The following is a 22,578-nucleotide window of genomic DNA, read 5'->3' as shown; positions in this document are numbered from 1 at the left end:
TGCGGCCCCCCCCCCCAAAATTTAGAAACTATAGGGGAAAGAACCATTAGTTACACGAGTGATACCCAAACTTGAGCAGGAATCAAGTCACCCGGAGGGCTGAATAAAGCACGGATTGCTGGCCCACCCTCCCAGAGTATCTGATTCTGTAAGCGCGAGGTGGGCTAGGAGAATTTATTTCTAACAAATTCTCAGGTGATGACAGTAACGCTGGTCTGAGGACTACATTTTGAGAACCTGGATTAGAATACATAAATATTTTAAATGTTTGTACTGTCAAGACATTATAAATAAATAAATAAATAAATAAATAGCTATAACTGGGAAAACTAGCAATCAATGATCAATTAATGGTGTAAATTGGGAGCATTTCTTCTCTACTCTTGAAGTTCTACTCTTCTCTACTCTTGAACTCTTGAAGTTCTTTTCTGTGAAAGGAGCTCATTTCATGCGATTTTGGGCCTTTTTCTGCCTCTTTACTCATTCTGATTTCGAGGATATGGGTCCAATTTACTAAATTTAAGACTAATTGAGCATACATTCAACTCAACTTCCTTTCCCTCGGGGGAACCAGTCTGCCACTGGCAAAGACAGCAGACAAAAATCACTGTGCTCTCCAGCAATTCTCCTTACATTCTAGTGGAGAAGTTTATATTTTATCTTTATGGTACTAAGTTGATATTTAACAAGTACAGACATACCATCCTACATCAGTAAACATAAAAGTGATATTGATATTTTTCCTAAATCTTAAAAACACAGTGCAAACGCGTGTTTGCTTATTTAATAATTTTGACTCTGGTAATCAAATAATTGCTAATAAAGATGTGGAGAATGGAATGTTCTTGTACTGCAAATTTATAAAACCATTCTGGATGGCAATCGACAACAGTTATCAATTTAAATGTATAAACTGTAACTTTGCAGATTCTAAGATTTATTCTAAGGAATAAATGAAATAATTATGCAAAGATATATAGATATAGAACTATAGATACTTACCGTAGCCTTCTTCATAATACTATGAAAAATTTGGAAATTATTAACATATAAGTCATTGGACATTGGACATTCCCAAATTTGGAGCTGGGTGAATAAATGAAAACTATACAGCCATTACAAGTGATAATGTAGTTCTCTGTTGACATGGAAAGATGTCTACTGGGTGAAAAAAGGAAAGATCATAAAATATCATATGTTATATAATCAGATAAAACTAGAAATAAACAGCATATATAGAGTATACATACACATCATACATGTGGTGTGCATATATATGTATATATACCTGTGACATAAATGCTTGTGCATCTTGTTGTGTGGTCTGATTTTTTTTCAATAAACATGTATCTTTTTATCTTCTGTGTTTCTTTTTAAAGTATGATTTTAAAACATTTATTTAAAGAAATAAACATACAACTTGTTAAAAAAACATTAAACAGTTTTTTAACACTCAGAAAAAGAAAGCTACTTTATGTTTTGGAGAAATGCTGAATATGAGTTTGTTTCTGATTGACCTGGCTCTTTTTGTCCTTACATTATACCCCATACTTTTCAAAAATATATTTATTAATATTTACTGAAATCAGCACTTATCATAAATAGGTAAATCAAATCAGCAAGGGTAGAGGAATAATATGTGATCAGGAGTAATCTGGTCTCAAACTTAGATTTTATTAAAATTTATGCAAATATATTCAATTTACAAGTTAATTTAACACATTAAAATCACAGGAAATTTCTCTTTTTAGCCAGTAAGACTAGGACAGAAATTCCAAAGTAGTTCCCATAAACCTAATCCAATCAAACTAATTATTCTGAAATGCTAGCCCTAAAGAAAATATTCCCCAGTCCACATGCAAAGTAAGAAAAAATAATCTACCCCATAGTACTTTTGTATAGAAGTCAGTTTTCTTGGGTTGCTGTGAGAACCACCTACAGACCATGTAATAACAAGGAGTATAAAGTCTCTGTTCATTCATTTAGTGGTTCACTAGGTCCAGAAAGGTAAGACTGCTTTGAAGAGCAGCTCAGAGCATGTCTTGCTGGCCTGGCCTCCTTCTGCAGGGGTTCCTGAATCACAGCAATTGCTGTTCCACCTGGTTCAGGGTTAGGAGGTCGGAGCTACTCACCAGGTATTTACAGTACAACCTGGGACTCACAGCAGTGTCTGGAGATACTTCCTTGTCCAAAGTAAAGCTTCCTTATGACTATTTAATTTTAAATGAGTGTTTAAAGTGAACAAAAGAAAGAAACCTGCTACTTCTCTGCTTACTGCATGTGCTTTTTTCACACTGCACACTGAATGTGCTTTTTTCTTTTTGTATGAAACCAGTATTTTCCCAGACGAGAAAAGTGAACATCTTTACCCATTTCATATTTTAATTTGGAGGTAATTATATTACATCTGCCCACTTATTAAATTTTTTATACCTTAACTTTCTTCTCTTTTGAAGTCGTTTGAAAATACCCTCACGTGATCTTAATTGTGGAGACAGTTTACATTTCCCTTTGTTTGTTTAATAACATTTTTGGATCTTTTTCAGATTTGGTTTACATTTCTTTATTTTTAACTTATTGATCCCCCCCTCCCTGTTATTAGCTGGAGATAACCGCCTCAAGAAGTGTATTTTTCAGCAGGTAAGCATTTTAGTTCTGATGAAACAAAAATTCACATTTTAAGGCAAGACAAAAAAAATTTAAACATAAAACTTTTAATCTACTCTCTGGCCTCCTACCTTCCTTCTAGTGTGCATTGTGCCCCTGCATTATGTGTTAACCAGAACTCCCCAGTGGCAGAAATACCTGCTCAACCATGAAGATCAATTTTCCTTATTTTGGGGCCAGCCATGTAACTCCTCAGAAGATAATATTCCTTCCTCAATCCTGTAAGGGGTCACAATGACCCACCACTCACCTGTTATGTGCAGACATCTTTGGTGAACAATGCCAATATACTATTTCCCTTAAAGATAGTGATTGGTGCAGAAGAGACACTTAAAGGACGTTCTTAGCTTAAATACTTACTTGTGACCTTATTAATGTAACTAGCTATATTACTTGTATTCTGCCTATTTAACAAGATTATTGTTTCTTGCATTACCAAATGTGTGACGAGCCTCAGATAAAACTAATGATGATTAGGCTAACTGAAATGATTGATCAAACACATAGTTCCACAAGATCAGTGATTGTAATAGTGTAACTCCAGATGTGAGAAGAAGCAACAAGAGGGAACCACTTCCTGGACCATAACAGACCAGTAAGACAGGCAGTCCAGAGGCTTTTGGTTACTGTTAACAGGGTCTAGTCCAATTATAGTAGCACGCTGAGTGGCCTATCAATGAAGTCCTCACCTGGCCTGGGAATCGCCATTAGGCAAACTTGTCATGAAATGCCTTCCAAACATTGCTCAAAATTAAGACCCAAAGGGAGGGGACTGTCAAATAAAGAGTATTGCCCACCGTCCAGTTCTACAAGAATCAAGTCATTAGCTACTGCAGTCGCTGACCTACAGTTGAAAGGAATTCAGGGTGGAGATCAGGATGAGACACTTTGTATACTGGAAAACTGACAGAACTGGCCCTCAGACAGATCTTTTCAGGAGAAAATTTTATGAACCTAGTTTCCTGCATCTTCCCATACTTAGAAAAGCACTAAAACCATTAACTAAGATATCTCTTCCTCTCGAATAGCAGTAACCTTCTACTAAGATGAGTGCTTGATGGCATGTACCACTTTGCCAAAATCATACGTACGGGCCTCACCCTTTACCTCTTTGGAACAGTCCCCAGAGCTTTCTGAAAGACTGCCTCCCGGGTTATAATCCTCAGCTTGGCTCGAATAAAAGTTTCCATGTCTTTCTTAGATTGACTAGTGATTAATTTTTTCATTGATAGTTCCCAGCTCCAGTGTGTAGGAAATGAGCAATGTCCCCAGTCCCCGTGCTCTTTGCATGCCAACCACACTGACCTCTTTCAGTACCTCTGCCTTGGTTTGCTTCCTCCCACCCTTGCACAAGGTGTCATGCTGTTTCCTTTGCCTGGGACACTCTTCTCTCCTTGCTTTGCCCTCTTAATTCCTACTTATCTTTCAGATCTTAAACTTCACTTCCTTGACCACTCTGCCCTCCCCTAAACTAGATGTGATTCCCCTATTATATCCTTCTTAGCACTTGTCACCCAGGCAACCTAGCATTTGTTTCTGTATTTGACTAAAGCTGTATCCTCCGATAGACTGTTTGCTTTACAAGGTCAGTGTCTCTGTCTGGTTTTGCTCACCACTGTGCCTTGAGCACTTAGCTGATCTTCAATCATATTTTACTGAATTTAATTAAATCTGGCCCACCTCCCCACATGATGGAGCTGGAAGGAAAGTTAACCTGAGGCTATTACTGAGATTTTCTCCCTTCTCCATGGTATCATGCAGGAACCTAGAAGAAGCCGGGGAACTGGACTGTGGGATTATTGTCCTCTTCTTCACGGCTCCTCATTGAGCAGTGATGCTCAGAGGGTGCTTTGGAAGGGCTGCCCCAGGTGGACGGCCTTCCACTGACAGCAAGTTCCCAACTTGCTACCCACTGGAGGGACGAAGTGCCAAAAAAGGAACTGTCCTCCACCGTCCCATCTTCCCCACCCCAGTCATCACCCTCTCTTCTGACTCTTAGGAAACCTAAATTTCCTCTTGGATGCAGATGCTTTCCCCTCTGTTACTCTAAGAACTAACCTCCATCGTCTCCTGTCCTGGGATGAATACTCCTCCACGGGCCTTTAGAAACCAGTTTTCCTGGAATGGGTTAGAGAAAGAGGATGCTAGTAACAGTTTTTTTGGTTTCATTTTTTTTTAAGTTACTCTCCTCTACATGTATGTGTATTTTGAAGCAAAATTGGGGGCATATTGTCTATACCCTTCTATAACTCATTTTCCCCATTTACCAAACTGTACTTCCCTATAGCCTTAAATATTGAGAGTATGATTGAGAATATAGAATTCTCTAGGAAAGAGTCACCTAATTTATTTAACACGCCCCTTTATGGTGGGATATTCCTGGTTCCGTAGCCTGACAGGATCCTTTGTGCCTAGTTCTAGCCTCGTCTCCTGCTGGCAGGCCTCTCATTCTGCTCTATTGTCACACCAAATCATAACGCCCCAGGACACGTCATGCTTCTTCTCCATTCTTCCAGAGTTTCTTCAGCTGGATCCCTTTTTTTCTGATCAGCTCTTACTTATCCCTTCAAATTGGTGTCATCTCCTACTGCTTTCCCTGACATACCACCCCTGTCTGCTTAGTGCCCTTCTGGGCTCCCAAAGCATCCTCATTATGCCACTCTCATTGCTCTGGGCATATTTTCTTGGATTTATCCTCTGTGAATGTTTCAGTCCTCTTCACTAGACTTTAAGGTCTCTGAGGGCAGAAAGCATGGCACATGTAGATGTGTCATAGTGTACCTGGCACATAGAGTTGTTCCAAAAGATTTGTTGAAGAGACACAGATTGCAAGAAGCATTTTGTTTAATTGCCTCGCTTTCTTTTTGGGTATGCACAGCTTCTTACGATGGCTTTGAACTTACCTGTCCTGGAATTGCCCTTTGTTTTATGCAATTATGGGGGTTTCTAACATTCTTCACCTAATAGACGCAGTGATGCCCAGTCCCCTTGGTGTTGATAAATATTTTCAATTTTGGCCTTTTTATTTCCTTTGCCAGGCAGGCTACAATTGTAGCTGTTCCTTTACTTTAAGCAGACGTAAGATGAGGTTCCCTTGTTTCATGGACCCTGGCACAACTCCATCTTCCAGATCTCCTTTTCAGATTCGTTCCTTATCTGTCAACTATCCACACTCTTCCTAAGGATAATAAGAGTCTTTCCCTCAGTGTGTTTTTGGAGAAATGCCAGGAGACTTCTTCTTGTTTGTTTTGGCTGTGCCATGCGGATCATGGGATCTTAGTTCCCGGTCCAGGGATCGAACGTGGGCCCTCAGCAGTGAAAGCCCAGAATCCTACCCACTGGACCGCCAGGGAATTCCCCCAGAAGACTTTTTAGTAAGTTTTCCCCTGTTTGTAAAATAATTTGGTAACCCCCATTTATCAGATACTACCCCTTCTCCTAGAATCATGAGATTTCATATTCAAGTTCTGTGACTAGATGTCTAGTTTCTCAAGTTCATGCTGATAATTTTGAATTTAATGTTTCATGTTGTTTTTTCCAATGTAAATTTGAGATTGTATTTGAGGACAAGGGACTATGCGAAGGATAGCATTTCTTTTGTATTTAATACAATGCTGACATGTATGTTTGATAAATAAATATAAATATGCATTAAACTTGGGTTAGGATAGTTTCTAAACAGTGATATAAGGTTCTTTTACCATAGACAGATTTAGCTTCATTTTATAATAAAAATCTTTGGTGGTAAGACTCATTGGGAGCAGGGTACTTGGTCATTCAACCACAGGTAGACTAAAATTAAGAGAACATTAGTGTAGACCAGGGGGAGATGATAGTCATTTGGTCTAGAGTGATGGAGGTGGTCAGAAGAAGAAGGATTTAAGAAACTGAACTGTGATGGATTGGCTATGGGTCGGGGGAGGGATCCACACATTACATACCTGATGGATGGCAGTTCATCCAAAGAGATTTCCAGATCAGAACACCCTATTTGCCTAGACAATGTGCTGGATGCCACGGTCAATTTTTCCCCTCTGTGTTCCTCCTTCGTAGCTGTCATGTAGACCTTATTCTGGGTTAATTGTTTCCCTAGTTTTGGACATGATTCACATTTCTTAGTCACAATCAGATTCCAATTTTTTCCCGTTTATGCTCAGGTCAATGTGATTGAATTTGGGTATTCTTGAAAGTCTTCAAATATTTTAAGGACAGTCATTTGTGATACGTCATATCTTCATATAGGTGGTCTTTGGTATTCTAATGCTTTCTACTTTCATTCTTAGACAGAAACCTGGCAAAAAAAATGAGCCTCACCACATCTTATACGCCAAAGTAAATTTTAAATGAATTAATGAATTGAGTATTAAGAAAATAGATCGAATACTCTATTGCTGGAGGTTAGCTTTCTATACTTAGATCAGAATAACTTAAAAAGAATGACATTTGGTTACACAAAAATAAGTAACTTCTGTAGATAAAACCAAACTTTAAAAAAATCCCTTCTTGGGGGCTTCCCTGGTGACGCAGTGGTCGAGAGTCCGCCTGCCGATGCAGGGGACACGGGTTCGTGCCCCGGTCCCGGAGGATCCCACATACTGCGGAGCGGCTGGGCCCGTGAGCCATGGCCACTAAGCCTTTACGTCCGGAGCCTGTGCTCCGCATAAAAAAAAAAAAAAAAAAAAAAAATCCCTTCTTGGGAATTCCCTGGCGGTCCAGTGGTTAGGATTCTGGGCTTTCACTGCCAGGGGCCATGGTTCGATCCCTGGCTGGGGAACTAGGATCCCGCAAGCTGCGCGGTGCAGGGGGGAAAAAAAATCTCTTCTTAAATGGGAAAAATGAAAACCATTTGGAGGATATATGGCAAATAAAAGGCACATAACTTGATTATTTAAACAGCTCATGTAAACCAGTGTGAAAGCCATTAACATTCACTCCATAGCTAAATGAGCCAAGACATAAACGAAGCTAATTCACAGATGGAGAAATAAAATAATAAACATGGAGAAAATGTGTTGAGTGATCCGTTCCCCCTTATCTAAGTTTTCTAAATACTCTGTAATGTGGTACATTGCTTTTGCTGTTGACCTGAATTTAGGTGGCCACGGGCAGAGGCCTGTTGTTGGTTCTATAATCAAGGATCAAACAACTGGATGGACTGTTTGAAGGAAAACATGGCTTAATAGTTTTAAGAGGTGGGTTAAGCTTAGAACTTTTAAAATTGTATTATCCAAGGCCAATTCTGGGTGAAATCGTGAAGTTGGCTCTGTCACAGCTTCCTCCAAGGTTGTCATGTGGGTGAGGACTCAGATATAGCCCTCCCTCAGTGTCCAAGGGGGATTAGTTCCAGGAACCCCCCCACAGATATGAAAATTTGTGGACGCTGAAGTTCCTTACATAAAATGGCATAGTGTTTGCAAATGACCTATGCACATCCTCCTATATATTTTATTATTTTTAAATAAATTTACTTATTTATTTTTGGCTGCGTTGGGTCTTCGTTTCTGCATGCGGGCTTCCTCTAGTTGTGGTGAGTGGGGGCTACTCTTCACTGCGGTGCCCACGCTTCTCATTGTGGTGGCTTCTCTTGTTGCGGAGCACGGGCTCTAGGCGTGCAGGCTTCAGTAGTCGTGGCATGCAGGCTCAGTAGTTGTGGCTCGCGGGCTCTACAGCGCAGGCTCAGTAGTTGTGGCTCGCGGGCTCTACAGCGCAGGCTCAGTAGTTGTGGTGCACATGCACAGGCTTAGTTGCTCCGCAACCTGTGGGATCTTCCCAGACCAGGGCTCAAACCCGTGTCCCCTGCACTGGCCGGTGGATTCTTAACCACTGTGCTACCAGGGAAGTCCCTGCAGTGTCTTCTTAAGAGACTTCCTCTCCAGGCCTTCAATTTGCACCCCAGAAATGACCTAAATATTATATATTCCTACTAGAGTTAAACGTCCCTAGGAATATCTACGTTTTATCTGGGATTCTATTCCTGAATTGGTTGATTTGGCCTGCCCTGGGGTCCTAGCCCAGACCGAGACCCCTTGTCTTAGTCAGGGAGGTTCTTTTTCCGATCGGATTCACACAGCCAATAACAAAACCTATGCTGAGACTGGAACAGCACGAGCTTTATTTAATGGCTAAAGAATGGAGAAGCGGAAACCTCGTTTGCAAATCAACTTCTCTACCCAATTCCAGGGGAGACACTACGTTTATAAGAGGATCGAGGTAGAAGGGAGGGAATTGGAATGAGTGGGAGGAATATTCATGACTTATACGAGAACGGGGGTGTGGTTTGGACCTGGAACTGATGCAACTCTCCTTTTCGGTCCTTGTATGGGCTTTTCCGGTTGTTGTCATGGCAACTGTCAGCTGTCATTGCACCGGTCGGTGTGTCATTTAGCATGCTTAGGTATTACAACGAATGTATCATGAGGCTCTAGGTCTACTGGAAGTTAAATCTTCAGCTATCTAGTGCCTAATTGGTTCTAACCAGTTCTTGTATTTTTCTTTGCAGCTTCCTCCCAAAACTTAGGTTAAGAGCAACTGGTTTCCATTCAAGCCCGGGACAAGAGTATGATTCTGGGGCAACAGCTTTGGTAACAATTTGAGGCTTAATCTAAACTCATAAGTGAAACTCTAGTGTAATTTCAGGCCTCGTTCAAGGTGGGGAGTGAGGGTTTTGCAGGATAGTGGAAAACACCCCACAAAGAGGTAGGAAAAGTGCCTCTGAAAAAGGTAGAGTTGTGGTTGCCACAGCTGATTATTTAAAAGGAGAGGGATTTTGGCTCCTTCTCTCCCTGTTGGTTCACGACCTCAGGTAATTCCCCAGGTGAAACCTCCGCCCCCACACCAACACACACACACACCCTAGGAGGTCACAGAATGACTGAAGAGGCAGGACATTCCATATTGGTAGGTGGCAGTTTTAGTAAGCAAGGGAACTTACATAGGTGGTTTGTCTTGGATATCCACTCGCCAGAATCTTGAGTTTATATAGAGGCCTTAAGCGGGGAAAGGGGGGTTGCACTTACCAAAAAAGTCCAGATGGTTTCAATAACACCTTACTCTCTCAAGGCTGCATCCTTCAAGTAGCACCTAGCTCAGGAACAGAGGGCAGAAAGTACATTCCAAGGACAGAACGGGTAAGGAGCCTCTGACTGCCTCAGTCCACCTCCTGGGTCAAGCCGAGCCCACGTCCAGTCGATTACTCCCCCAACACTCCCTAAGCTGAGTTCCTATGTGGCTCTGATTCTGTTTAAATGGAAGATATGCTGTACCTAGGAAACCTGAGGCGAGGCTAGAGAGGGCTGTGAGAAGGCAGGCGCCTTCCTCTCGCAGGACGCGGGGCAAGGAACTCTGCGTGTCTAGTTAAGTCTGTCTCTGCGGACGCAGACAAATTTCAAGCACGCGGGGAGAAAGCGAGGCGAACCCAGCGCAACGCCGCCTCCGGAAAGCGCCCACTCTTGGGCTTCCGGCACCGCCCCTGTCCCTCCAAGCACTTCCGTCTGGGCTGGCAGTTCGTGGACTGCGGGAAACCACGCCCAGTTCTTCCGTTCGGCCTCTCGCCACCGCGTCCGTTAGCGCCACGAGGTTAGCATGGCAGGTGGCGAGTTGCGGGCAGCGCTGGAGCAGCGTCTCGAAGCCCTGGCCATCCGTACGGAGGTCGTGGAGCACCCGGAGGTGAGGCGCTCCCGCCGGGACCACCCCGGGAAGGGGTGGGCTCTGCTGCAGCTTCTATGGGGCGAAGGCGCTAAGCCTAGACGTCCCAGGGGTAATGTGCCGCAGAAACTTCCGTTCTAAGGCATTTACCGGGATCCAGAGTACGAAAGGGACCTGAAAGTACCATCAAGGGCCTCTCCACTTCGGACGCTGTTATTGTGAAAAAACCTCATGTTTTCTTGGAGTGATTTTTTTGGCCGCGCCACGTGGGGTGCGGAACCTTAGTTGTCCACCAGGGATCCAGCCCGTGACACGTGAAGTGGGAGCGCGGAGGCCTAACCACTGGACCGCCCGGGGATTCGGAGTGATTTTTTTATGTTGAGAACTAGTACAACATATTGAGAACTTGCGCATCTCAAACTGGCTAGGGATGTTTGGTCAGTGTGTCAACTTTATGCGTATGTCAGTTGCCAAGCAGTAAACCCCTCTTTGCAGTGGCTGCAGGTGCATACAGGATGCCAAGGTTAGAGTTTGGTATTTTTTAACATGATTTATTGATGGGAATATTTTTTTTTTTGCACATATCTGACGGAGCCAGTACGTAACCTGAGTGGTGCAAGGACAAAGTTTTTGCCCAACGCTTCAGTAACAGCTAATGATAATTAGCTAGATATGGTGATGATCTTCCAAGTTTAGAGAAATTCATCAAAAGTATATTCTTTGACCCTTTTGCCTCCCTTATAGTCCACATACTCTCCCCCTTTTTACTGCGCGTATTGCCAGCTTTTCTGATTTTTTCTGTATATTAGTCTAGGGTCTCATTCCCTGCCCTCACTCCCTCTCTGTGGTTATCTTTTTATAGAGTGGAGATCGTCATATGGCCTGGATGTAATGGAATGCCAAGGAATAGGAGTCTGGGCTGCTATAAACTTTTTTAAATTAATTTTTATTGGAGTATAGTTGATTTACAGTGTTGTGAGGGCTGCTATAAACTTTACCGAAAGTTTAATGGAGAAACAAAAACATTTTAGGAGTGTGAAGCCTTGGCCTGCACATTGGAATGGAGAACTGGCCTAAGAGAAACTGTCAATACTTCCTGAGGCCCTGAGATGAGATATATTGGCTAATGGGCTGGGGATGGATCTCTACCAGTGAAATCCAGGTCATTGAGTACTCCCTAACCTTACACCCACCAGGCAATATACAGATTGTATGTGTGCAGTGTGTGTATACATGCATATTATTTTTAAACTTCTCATGTGATATTTCACAGGTGTTTACAGTTGAAGAAATGATGCCTCATATCCAACATTTGAAAGGAGCACATAGTAAGAACTTATTTCTTAAAGACAAAAAGAAAAAAGACTATTGGCTGGTGACAGTTCTTCATGATAGACAAATTAATTTAAATGATCTTGCCAAGCAGTTAGGTGTTGGAAGTGGAAATCTGCGGTTTGCTGATGAAACAGCCATGCTAGAAAAACTGAAAGTTGGCCAAGGCTGTGCCACACCGTTGGCACTCTTCTGTGATGATGGAGATGTGAAATTTGTTCTGGATTCTGCTTTTTTGGAAGGTGGACATGAAAAGGTGTACTTTCATCCAATGACCAATGCTGCAACCATGGGATTGAGCCCTGAAGACTTTCTCACATTTGTGAAGGAGACAGGACACGATCCCATAAGACTAAATTTTGATAAAAACGAATTGGGCTAATACATTTATTTCTGAAAGCTGTTTTTCTTACTTGTAATTATAAAAAGCATTAAAGTGGTAAGATATATATAGCACTTTGGTTTGGTGACTACCTAAACTACTTAAGGAGCTGTTTAACTATTTCATCTTAAAGGAGCTGTTTTTAAAAAGATATATTGAGGTAGTTTTAGTCAGCTGAGAGATTCCACCCTCCCCTTCCCCCATGACAATTACTTGTTACCGGAATGCCTTCAACAATTAAGGATGAATTAACATAGGGAGTTCCCTGGTGGCCTAGTGGTTGGGATTCCAGGCTTTCACTGCCTTGGTGCAGGGGAGCAATCTCTGGTCAGGGGAACTGAGATCCTGTAAGCTGTGTGGCAGCCTAAATTAATTAATTAACATAAAAACTAAGATTAGTTAACTAAGAGTAACTATATTACATCTTCTGTAAGGTGTTTATTATGCTTGAAAAAATCAAACTGCAAAAACAGCATATATAAAATTATACATATGACAGTGTACATACAGGGGAAAAAAGAGGAATATGGGAATATATTCAACTGTTAATAGTGGTTATCTTTGAGGAATAAGAATTAAGGAATAAGAATTCCCCAGCAATATAATTAAACATGGGGGCAAGGGCAAAACCTTCCTATTACCAGGTGTTTGTTTTTAAACCAATGGTTTTTTTTTCAGTGAAAAATAAGCTATTTTTTAAATAAAATTCTATCTTTAGAAAATTTTAATCTAGAAAAACACTCAAAGTAGGGATGGAAAATGTTATGTCATAATCATACTAATGAAATTATATTTTAAAACTCAGGAGCAGAAAATACATAGGCCATTAAGAAGGATTTGCTTAGTCTTTGGAGGTTACAAAATGTGAACATGCTTGAACAAGGTTCCTTTGTCCTCTAGGCTATATTAAATTTTACTTATCCCCTTTCAACTGTGGCATCTAAAGCAGTATAAGAACCCAGGATTATGTATTGTCAGTTGTCATATAGAGGCTAGATCAAAAACAGAGGAAAATTGATGTACTTTTCCACCTCACTTAGATTCAAACAAAACCCCAGTTGAGGGTCTGACTAGACTAGGCTACAAAATAGCCTAGAGGTCTTAGGAAAATTCTCGTTTCCTCTAGAGTACAATCAAGTGGGATATTTGAGAGATAATCATATTTTCCTAAGGTTGAACACTCAAAAAAAATTTGCTTCTGGTAGAGAAATTGTACTTAATTTGTACCAATTTGCATTACTGAAAGGCAAAAGTAAAAACTTGTCATATTTGGATATATGTGGTTAGAAACTACAAGTCTACTCAAGGCAGAATTTTTATAAAATACAGAATGGATTTAAGAGATGAGTTAGTAAGAAATATTTTCCATAAATGATAACCTTATTTCTGAGGTGCTATGTTAGTTTTTGCCTACTTTGTACTATATCTCTAAGAAAGAGGAAATTTTAGGTTGCTTTGCATATAAAATTAAGGTTTAACGAACAGAATCAAAGACACCGAGGACCTCAGATAACTGGTCTAACTGTCCTCCCCACCTGATGGTGAAAACAGGCCCAGAAAGACTGACCTGCCCAAGGACTCAAGGCAGGTTGCCATCTCTAACATTACGCCTCCCAAAGTCTAGATGTGAAAATGAAAGAGACTGATTGGTACAATCTATTATCGTATTTAAACCTATTTTGAGGTTGACAAGACTGATAGACTCTCAGTTCTCTCCCAAAGCCTCCAATACTCATCCCAAAGTGATTAGGACAGAATCATCTAAACAAGGTTATATGTTATGAAACACATAAAATAGGTTTTCTAGGGCAAAAGGAAAGGAAAGAATAATATTGGGCTAAATTATATGTTATGATTGCTGACCACTTGTTATAAAAATCACCTCTTTTTATATTAGTTTAAAATTCACCTCTTGTTATATCAGTTTAACAAGTGAATGTTAAACCAACTTAATTTTTTTAGGAGAAATAAAGTTAAAAACAAATGAAAAATAATGAATGTTTTTTAAAAAAGACAAATCGGCCAAATGATGGTATCTGTTTTGTTATAAACTGGATTTTTTGTTATGAACTGTGGCTTATATTAGGTATAGCCAAGTAATAAACATTTTGCCATTCAACTCCAAATTTCTCAGTAGCATTACTTTTAAAGGAAATGTTACATCTTTTATATTATTAGATTTGATATTTAATAACAGTTACAAGTACAATGGCAAACACTGAAAGAGAGAACCCTTAGTAGAAAAGAAAAAGACAATTTGAAATCACGTTTTGTTAAAGGTGTTGTAAGTGCAACTTTATCCATAAGCATTCCTTTTAAGGCATTTTCTTTGTCCAAATATCTCAACATGTACATCAAGGTTTATATTATAAAATGGGCTCCTTTTGTATTATTCATTCAAGGCTTAAAGAAAAAAATACATCTCAGGACTAAGTGTAGCAGAAAAGAAAACACAAAAATTCACTTCTCTCATAAAAAGTAACTTAAAATACAAGTCATTTAGCATACATTATTACTCCTCATTGTAATTCCAGATTTGGTACAATATCTTTTTCACTTCCTGACACAAAATTTTAAGACAGTGCAGGCTGTAATACTTCATTTGTGAGGTGGCTGCAATTCCGTAATATGCACAGTGATTTTTAAATAGGCTTTTACCATGCCTTGCATGAAAGGTGCTACATACAAACCTGTTTTGTGTACTCTTTGGTAACCACCAGTTCAAAAACTTGGACCGAACATTTCCACATTGCCAGATCTGAAGCACTCTGTTGGACCTCTGGGCCGAAGCTATTACCCTGTATATAAATTCTTTAGTTTCCGAGGGGGTTTGGGTATTGATTTAGAATAGAGCCAGATCATTAAAAGCATGTCAGGCCCCATTCCGGAAAGTGGCCCCAGTTAGTTTCTAGTTGGCTACACTATTTTGTTTGGCAGAAGTGGTTTATCTAAGGGAAAAGCATGACTTCATACTAAGTTTGCTTCTGATAGTATCTTTTGGAGACGGTAAAATATTCATGGGTTATCTAATCCTTTCTTGAAATGGTATGAAAAAGGTGATTAATATAATTGAGAATATTCCACTTTTGCAGTCTCAAGTATTCTCTTGGTTGTCTTGCTGCATTTTCTCAGGGTCAGCCCACTCAGGTTTAGTACTTCATAGGCTACCCTTAAGCATTTTCTAATGGAAGCAGTAATGTGCTGCCTCAGTCAGCATGTTCTCTATTTTAGGATATTAATGTCCTGTAGAGACCAAGCTGTGATATCATACACCCTCATTGGGCTACCTCCTACTCATTAAATTTCAACTTTCAGTAAATGTCCTGGAATGTGTCCTAGTTGTGCAAATTAGATGCTAGTTAATATAAATCTAAGTTACCCACTCACTGTATTTAGCTAAAACATAATTTCTATATTTACTTTCAATTTATCCACCTAAAGATGAATTTACATTTTTTACATGCAAGTGTCTCTAGACTGCCATGATACCCATTATCAATCTGATACTTGAATCTAGGGAGTCATGATGGAGACATGTTTCAAAGTCTAGAGAATAGGTTTTAAATATGTCTGTTGTGCAATATTTGTATTTTAGTAAGAATCCTTTGTATTTACATTTACATAGCACCTTTCATCCAAGGGTTTAAAAGTGATTTAACTTTACAGCATTATTTGGTGGCAAAACCTAAGTTAATGGTGGCATTACAAAGTCCAGGTTCTCTAACTTCCATTTCAGTTTCAACTATACATGCTGTATTTATTTTCATTAATGGTCTTTCTGAAAGGAGACTATGAACACGGCAGTGTTACTGGCCTACCAGAAAGAGAAAGAAAAAAAAGAAAGGTGTGAGGAAGGAGGGAGAGAGGGAGACATGGAGACATGTATCTCATGGCTACTAGGTTAGTGATGAGACACACAGTTCATAAACCACACGCTATGGAATTATTCCAAAAAGATTTTTAGAGCTGGTAGTGAGAGCCTAAGAAGTATATTGTTAGAATTAAAAAGTTAGTATCTTTCTCATTTCAGACCTTTAAGATTATTCTGATATTTGTTAAATAATGAATTTGCATTAGTAAGTATCAATGCAGTTTTTTGACTTCATAAGAAAATAAAACTGTGATATAAAATTGGAACTACAAAAAAATTGATGTTTCCCTGGGTTGACTAAATTTACCTTTTTTTTGTGCTTCTTTCAAATGTTTAAGGTAACAAATGCATACAAATATTTCAAAAGTACTGATAACAGTTACCAACTTTAATGTATTATAAAGGACAAAAACAGAAAAATTTTTATTAATAAGTGATAACCTTAATAATAAATGAGTTCCTGGCAAAATGCAGATCATAGTAAATTATTTACATTATTTTTGCCATAAGAAAACTTCTTAAGCAACAGTCAGCTCTCAAGTTAAAAAAACAAACATATACATAACCCAGTACTAAAGGAGGGAAATGAGTTCAAACACAACAGCTTTATCTTGGGAATGCCATTTTCTAGAAAACCATCTTACTAAAAAAAAAGTTTCAGAAAAACACACTTTAATTACCTTAGATCCATGTGTGAATTGCTTAGTGTTGCTAGTGGGGGATACGGAAAGATTAATATCACTGTAAATTTTTTATAACTCCTATCTTATTATGGATTTTTCAGAGTTATCTCATAAACTGAATTTCTTTTGCAGTGCATCAAAATAATAGGCTTAAAAAAAAAAAAGAATACCAACACATGCAGTCTGCTAACCAAATAAGGCTCTGACATGCCAAAACAATGTTGTCTGTATCTTGATATATAGTACATCCCACAACATACTACAGCATTTAATTTAGGTTTACACAACTAAATATAAATGGCTAGATTTAGACTAATACTTAGCAGAAGCATTAAGCAAACATGGATAAATTCATAAACAAATGATGAAAGTAGTATATTGTTCTTGGAGTACTTCTTGAAACCTTAAAACACTTGGTCCTTAGTGAGAGAACATCCTTTATTCAGTAGATCTTAACAGTACAATGTACGGTAAGTCACAAAACCTTCTAAAAATTTTGGCAGTTGACTCCAGTAGTGCTCCTTGATTCAAGGAAGGAATGAAGGTTTGTATTTCTTTCCTGCTCTAGTCACGAAGGATTGTTAAAGTCTTAAAGATTTTAAAAAGTGATTCCTATAGTTGGGTGTCTTGTTACTTCAGAAATAAAGGCTTCACACTGAGAAACTGAAGGACACTTTTCTCTCTGTATTTAGTTGGAAGGTAGAAAGAAGAAAGAAAATATAAGAAAAGCTTGAAGATAAGAGATATAAAATACAGAGCAACCACTAAAAGAACAGCATGCACCAGATACTTCTATAGGGATGAGAGTGACAGAAAGTCAGAGACAATTTTTTTTTGAGTGGCTCTTCATAGAAAAGGCATTTAATTTATTCTCCTCAATTATCAAGAATGTTGCACAGAAGTTGTATTCCTACCACAAAGAAAGACTTCAAACTGAAAATTTCTAAAACATTACTCATTAGTAAAATCAAATTTAAATTGAGGGGAAAAAAGAAAAATAATTTTTAAAGATTGGTTTCCTGCACTGATGGGCAAAATCTTTTGGGACTCACCTAATCTTGATTTACTAGTAAGACAGAAAGTCATGAATTAAAGCAAGCAATATTTACATCTGTTAATGCAATGTGCACTTGTTCTTATACTTAATGCAGTTAGTTTGTATAAATGAGATTAATCTCATTTACATTTTAAGCAAGAAACTCACCACTTGGCCCACATGTCATGTAGTGGGTAATAGAATTAGGAGCTTTGTTGCTCCCTAGACCTGCTTTTTGAATTTCTGCTTTCTTGTACTTTGTCCACATCTGCAGGAGAAAAGCATTTCATGTTATTTAATGAAAGGCTAAACAGAATACAATTCATGAAGGTAAGAAACTAAAGAGCTCTCGTTGAGTAGGGCAAGGAGAAGGAATCTAACTCTGGAAATGTTATTAATCCGACAGACATCTCTTCACTTAAAGACTGATTTTTATATTTTAAAAGCTATTAAGTAATATACTTATGCCCTCTTAGTGTCAGATAGGTTTACTTACTATGTTTATTTAACCAAATGGTCACATATAGTTTTAAAGTAAAAAATAATCTTGCATGCAGCAGCAGAAACATCCACAATGAAATAATTGTATTATTTACTAAGAAAACCAGGGCTCAAGGCATATTTTATTGGCAAATAACATACCTACTTACACTGTTAGAACTAAAATTGCTTTGATCAAAGGGGACCCAATGCTTAACAATATAAATTTACAATGTCACAAATAATAAGGGTGTAATTTCTAGAAATCTAAGCTAGGAATATGAAAGCTATTCAATTTCATCTAAAACTGGGGTACTAATACAGGCATACCTCGGAGATATTGCAGGTTTGGTTCCAGACCACTGTAATAAAGTGAATATTGCAATAAAGCGAGTCACAAGAATTTTTAGTTCCCAATGCATGTAAAAGTTGTGTTTACACTGTACTGTAGTCTATTAAGTGTGCAATAGCATTATATCTAAAAAACAAAGTACATACCTTAATTTAAAAATACTTTATTGCTAAAAAGTGCTAACCATCATCTGAGCCTTTAGCAAGTCATAATCATTTTGCAATAGTAACATCAAAGACCACTGATCACAGATCACCATAACAAATATAACAATGAGAAAGTCTGAAATAGTCTGAGAATTACCAAAATGTGACACAGAGACACGAAGTAAGCAAATGCTTTTGGAAAAATGGCACCGATAGGCTTGCTCAACACAGGGTTGCCACAAACCTTCAATTTGTAAAAAAAAATGCAGTATCTGTTAAGTACAATAAAGCAAAGTGCAATAAAACGAGGTATGCCTGTCATCTGTGAAGCCGCTAGAGTATTTATGGAGCTGTCTTGGAGGAAAAAAAGTGCAGCTGCTCAACTGAGTCAGAGTTGCTTCACTTTTATCTCAAAAAAAAAAAAATTTTTTTTTTAAATTGGGGCATCTTTGTAAGATTTCATTCATAGAAAGTATTATGTTGATTTTTTTAAAGTTTGGGAAACACTATATGATTTCTAAGGTTCTTCTCACTGCTAAAAATTTGATTTCAAGTGCTATCAAGAAACACATGTAAAATAGTGTTTGGGGGGAATTTTATGACTCTACAGCTGGTGACAGTTTCTGGAGGAAGTCTAACCTGTATTCTTTGACATGAAGACACATGGACATGGTATGTATCTATCTGTCTTACATGCACAGTGTGTATGTTCTTTTGGAAAACATGCTGTATATATAACTATAGCCATTTGGGTTAGAAATACTTCTTTCCTGTAAGTCTAATATTTTAAAATAATCAGTTTTTACTATAATAGCATATGATTTCTCAATATATTTTTATAAATAAATTTAATATTTTAAACAAAGTATAAGGCCAGACTTATCTAAAAAGTTGAAATGGTTGTGAAATAATCTTTGACTAAATGTGGAAATTACACTAATTATTACATTTGTATCATATATGGCCCCATGTAATCTCACCTATATTTACCATTAAGTTTTATTATCAGGTTATGCAAAAAGGGACACCGAAGACATTTGAAATGTTCGGACTGATTATGAAACGAGTGACAACCAAACAGACTGATGTATTCATGTAGATACTAAAAAATATGAAAAATTTCTGATTGTGTTTATTTGATTACCTGCATTATAAGCATTTTTAGTAAGAGCTGGCTATGAGAACTGAAGAGAATAGCTTAATTTATAAAGGATACAAATGTCTTTCCTTCTTTCTTTTTTTTAAAAAGTTTTGGCCGTGCCACACAGTTTGCGGGATCAGGGATCCCTGGTTTCGTGACCAGGGATAAAACCCGGGCCCTCAGCAGTAAAAGCGTGGAGTCCTAACCACTGGACCGCCAGGGAATTGCCAGGATACACATTTCATTAAGCAAAGATTCTCTATAAATTTTGTTTTCTTTCGCCCAATTAATAACAATAATAATTTAATACAACGTGCAAAATAATAATTTCCTCCCCATTTTTAAAGTTACATTTCAAAACATTTCTTCTAGATGCCAGGCTGCATGACTGTCAGTAATATTTAGGCTGAATCAAGATGGCAAAAACATTTCAGAGACAGAACTAAGATATACTTCTCTAGAAGTAAGTGATTCAGGGTTATGGGTTTCTTGGGGTTTCTTTTATTCTGGAATAAAACAATTGAAGTTTAGCTGATTCTGCTTTAAAAGTGCTATGACCACAGCAAGATAATTTTAAAGTTTATGACATAAGTCAGAGTTAGCAAATATTTTCTCTATCTTTTATGATTAATTTTTAGTTACGAACTTGCATTTATTCTTACTTCTAAAATTTGTTCTACTAAAAATATACTTGTTTGCTTAAGTGATTACAAATACTAATTTTGCATTTTATTTTAGCACAATGTACTCATTTTAGAAAATTCTGTTTTAAGGACATATATAATTTAGTAATAAATAAGTTATAGAATTATATAAGTAACAATCTTCACCACTTTATAAGCTTGCTCCCCTTTTGAACAGAAGTAAAAATGCAAATTTCTCACACACTCATTATGATTTGCTTTATTTCTCTTTGACTCTATGTAAAAAAAACCCTGAAAAAAACTGTGTTAACTGATGCCAAGTAAAAAAGTCATCTTGAAGGAAAGATAGTACTTGAGCTCTTATACTTATCAGATGAAGAAAAGTGCAGAGAAGAAATAGAATACAAATACTCCTAGTCCCTGTATGTCACATTTAAATTTGATGTTTTTTTTTAAAAAAGAATTACGCTAAATTTATAAGTATTAACAAAGTTTTAAATCTGAACAATTTTATAAATATGAGCAGTAGTTAATAACTATTTCTTTGAAGATAAAACAGCAGGCCAGAAGGCATAATTAAATGGCAAAAGAAAATGACATCTTTTTAACATAGTTTCCTTACTAATTCTGTACATGTGCAATATGAAGTGCACATTTTGTAAAAAAAAAAAAAGGAGAGGAAGAGAGGTAAGGAGAAAGGGAAAGGGAAACAAAGGGAGGAAGAGAGACAATGAGCATTCTTTTTTGGAACCAATGAAGTAAATATGACTTGGAAATGCCTTGTTGGTAATTATAGCATGCAGCCATTTTAACATGCCTCTAGGTATCAAAGTAACAATCTCTTATTAGGTGACGAGAAATGTCAAAGAGGAGCATGTATTGTTAAGGTTCTTAAAGTCATGCAAAAAATGTACAATGCAATTAATAATTCATGCAAGCTCTGTTGTGGTTACATAATCACATTTATATACATGCCACAATGTACACCTGAACACTATCCACAATTTAAAAATAAAAGTATAAACCTAGCCAAATGATACTTTTCAACAGCAGCTCTTCAAATCAGATTAGAGAAGCACAGTGCATATCAAATGACATCAGTATTATATTGTGCAGTTTTGATCATACACAACCATATTCATACCAAACAGTTTGATTATCCTCAGAAACCAACAATGCAGCTTCTGTGTCATCAGGATAGAGGCATGCAGGAGTGATAAGATTATTGCTAACTACAGAAGACTGTGGGTTACTGTTACTGCAGTTCTGATTATCAGAAAACTGCTCAGTATCCTCCTGTGCAGCTTTATCCAAAGAAGCAGAAGCCTGGTCAGTTAGCCTGGTGACTGGTCTGGGAGGTAGCCCACTTATGTTACTAACTAATTCTGTATTCAGGGATAAAAATGGCTGAGATGGATGAGCCACAGTAAATGAGTCTATGCTATCTTTAGCTGATATTCCAAATGCATCATTAGACATATTAACAGTGGCAAAAGTTTGGTTTAGAAAATGTGACCTTTCTGTTCTTGAGTTTCTGGCCTGGGCATATGGAGACGTGGGCTTGTCTGTAGCTAAATCATTTTGTGCTTGAGAACCTACAGCGTAAGTTGGACTGTGAAGTGGATGAGAGGACCACTGGTGTAAACGGTACTCACTAGATGTTGCAGTGATGCTGCTATCAGCAGTAGCTGGTGGTGAATCAACTGACATAGGTAGTCTACTGTCCTTGGTCAAAAAATCATGGATGCTTGTCCTTCGAGTAGTTCCTTCGGCAGTAGAGATCACACTGCTTGCACGAGGTAAAGTGGCATAGGGATTACTATCTTTTGATTGTCGTGACAGAGAAGTTTCTTTTACTACTTTTATCTTTCCTTGAGTGCCTAGTGTAGGCTTTCCGGAAGAACTAATGAAATAGGTATCTTCAGTCTTTTGAGGACCAGGTCTCACAAATTGTTCAGGCTTAGTTGTCCATCTATCATAGAAGTCTCCTGGAGTTTTTCCACTTACTGACCTGGCCAGACCACAGCTAACTGGTTTGTTTTTTCCCAAAAAGTCAGAAGAGACAGACAAACTTTTCATTACTTCATCTAAAAGATTCTCTTGACTTGAGGGCTTTATCTGTTTTAAAAAAAAAAATCAAAGCAGATTAGTGAATACAGCCATGCTTTTACTTTCGTGATACACTAGACTGTACAATAAA

General features: G+C 38.1%; 2 protein-coding genes across 10 annotated transcripts in view; one reads left to right on the top strand and one right to left on the bottom strand.

The window, feature by feature from the left end:
• The first annotated feature begins 10,185 nt into the window (after positions 1-10,185).
• Positions 10,186-14,074, top strand: LOC112404814 (prolyl-tRNA synthetase associated domain-containing protein 1). The gene is made up of 2 exons (XM_024752920.1): positions 10,186-10,332; positions 11,585-14,074. Exons 1-2 carry the CDS (start codon positions 10,249-10,251, stop codon positions 12,023-12,025), a joined length of 525 nt encoding a protein of 174 aa, XP_024608688.1. The 5' UTR covers positions 10,186-10,248; the 3' UTR covers positions 12,026-14,074.
• Positions 14,075-16,269: 2,195 nt separating this feature from the next.
• CCDC88A (coiled-coil and HOOK domain protein 88A) overlaps positions 16,270-22,578 on the bottom strand; it is a 127,071-nt gene continuing 120,762 nt past the window's right edge. For 6 of the 9 annotated variants that reach the window (XM_024752970.1, XM_024752971.1, XM_024752975.1 and 3 more), the window contains one exon: positions 20,622-22,496. In XM_024752970.1, coding sequence (XP_024608738.1) covers positions 21,501-22,496 — 996 coding nt within the window. In that variant the 3' untranslated portion in view covers positions 20,622-21,500. Of the gene's footprint in view, positions 17,262-17,783; positions 17,884-20,621; positions 22,497-22,578 lie in introns of those variants that run through there. The other 3 variants (XM_024752978.1, XM_024752980.1, XM_024752979.1) reach the window with 2 other exon arrangements.

The sequence above is a fragment of the Neophocaena asiaeorientalis genome, unplaced genomic scaffold (genome assembly GCF_003031525.2).
Source record: "Neophocaena asiaeorientalis asiaeorientalis breed wild unplaced genomic scaffold, Neophocaena_asiaeorientalis_V1.1 scaffold100, whole genome shotgun sequence".
Classification (NCBI taxonomy): domain Eukaryota; kingdom Metazoa; phylum Chordata; class Mammalia; order Artiodactyla; family Phocoenidae; genus Neophocaena; species Neophocaena asiaeorientalis.
The sequence above is the reverse complement of the archived record's forward strand: the minus strand, read 5'-3'. Positions and strand labels throughout refer to the sequence as shown.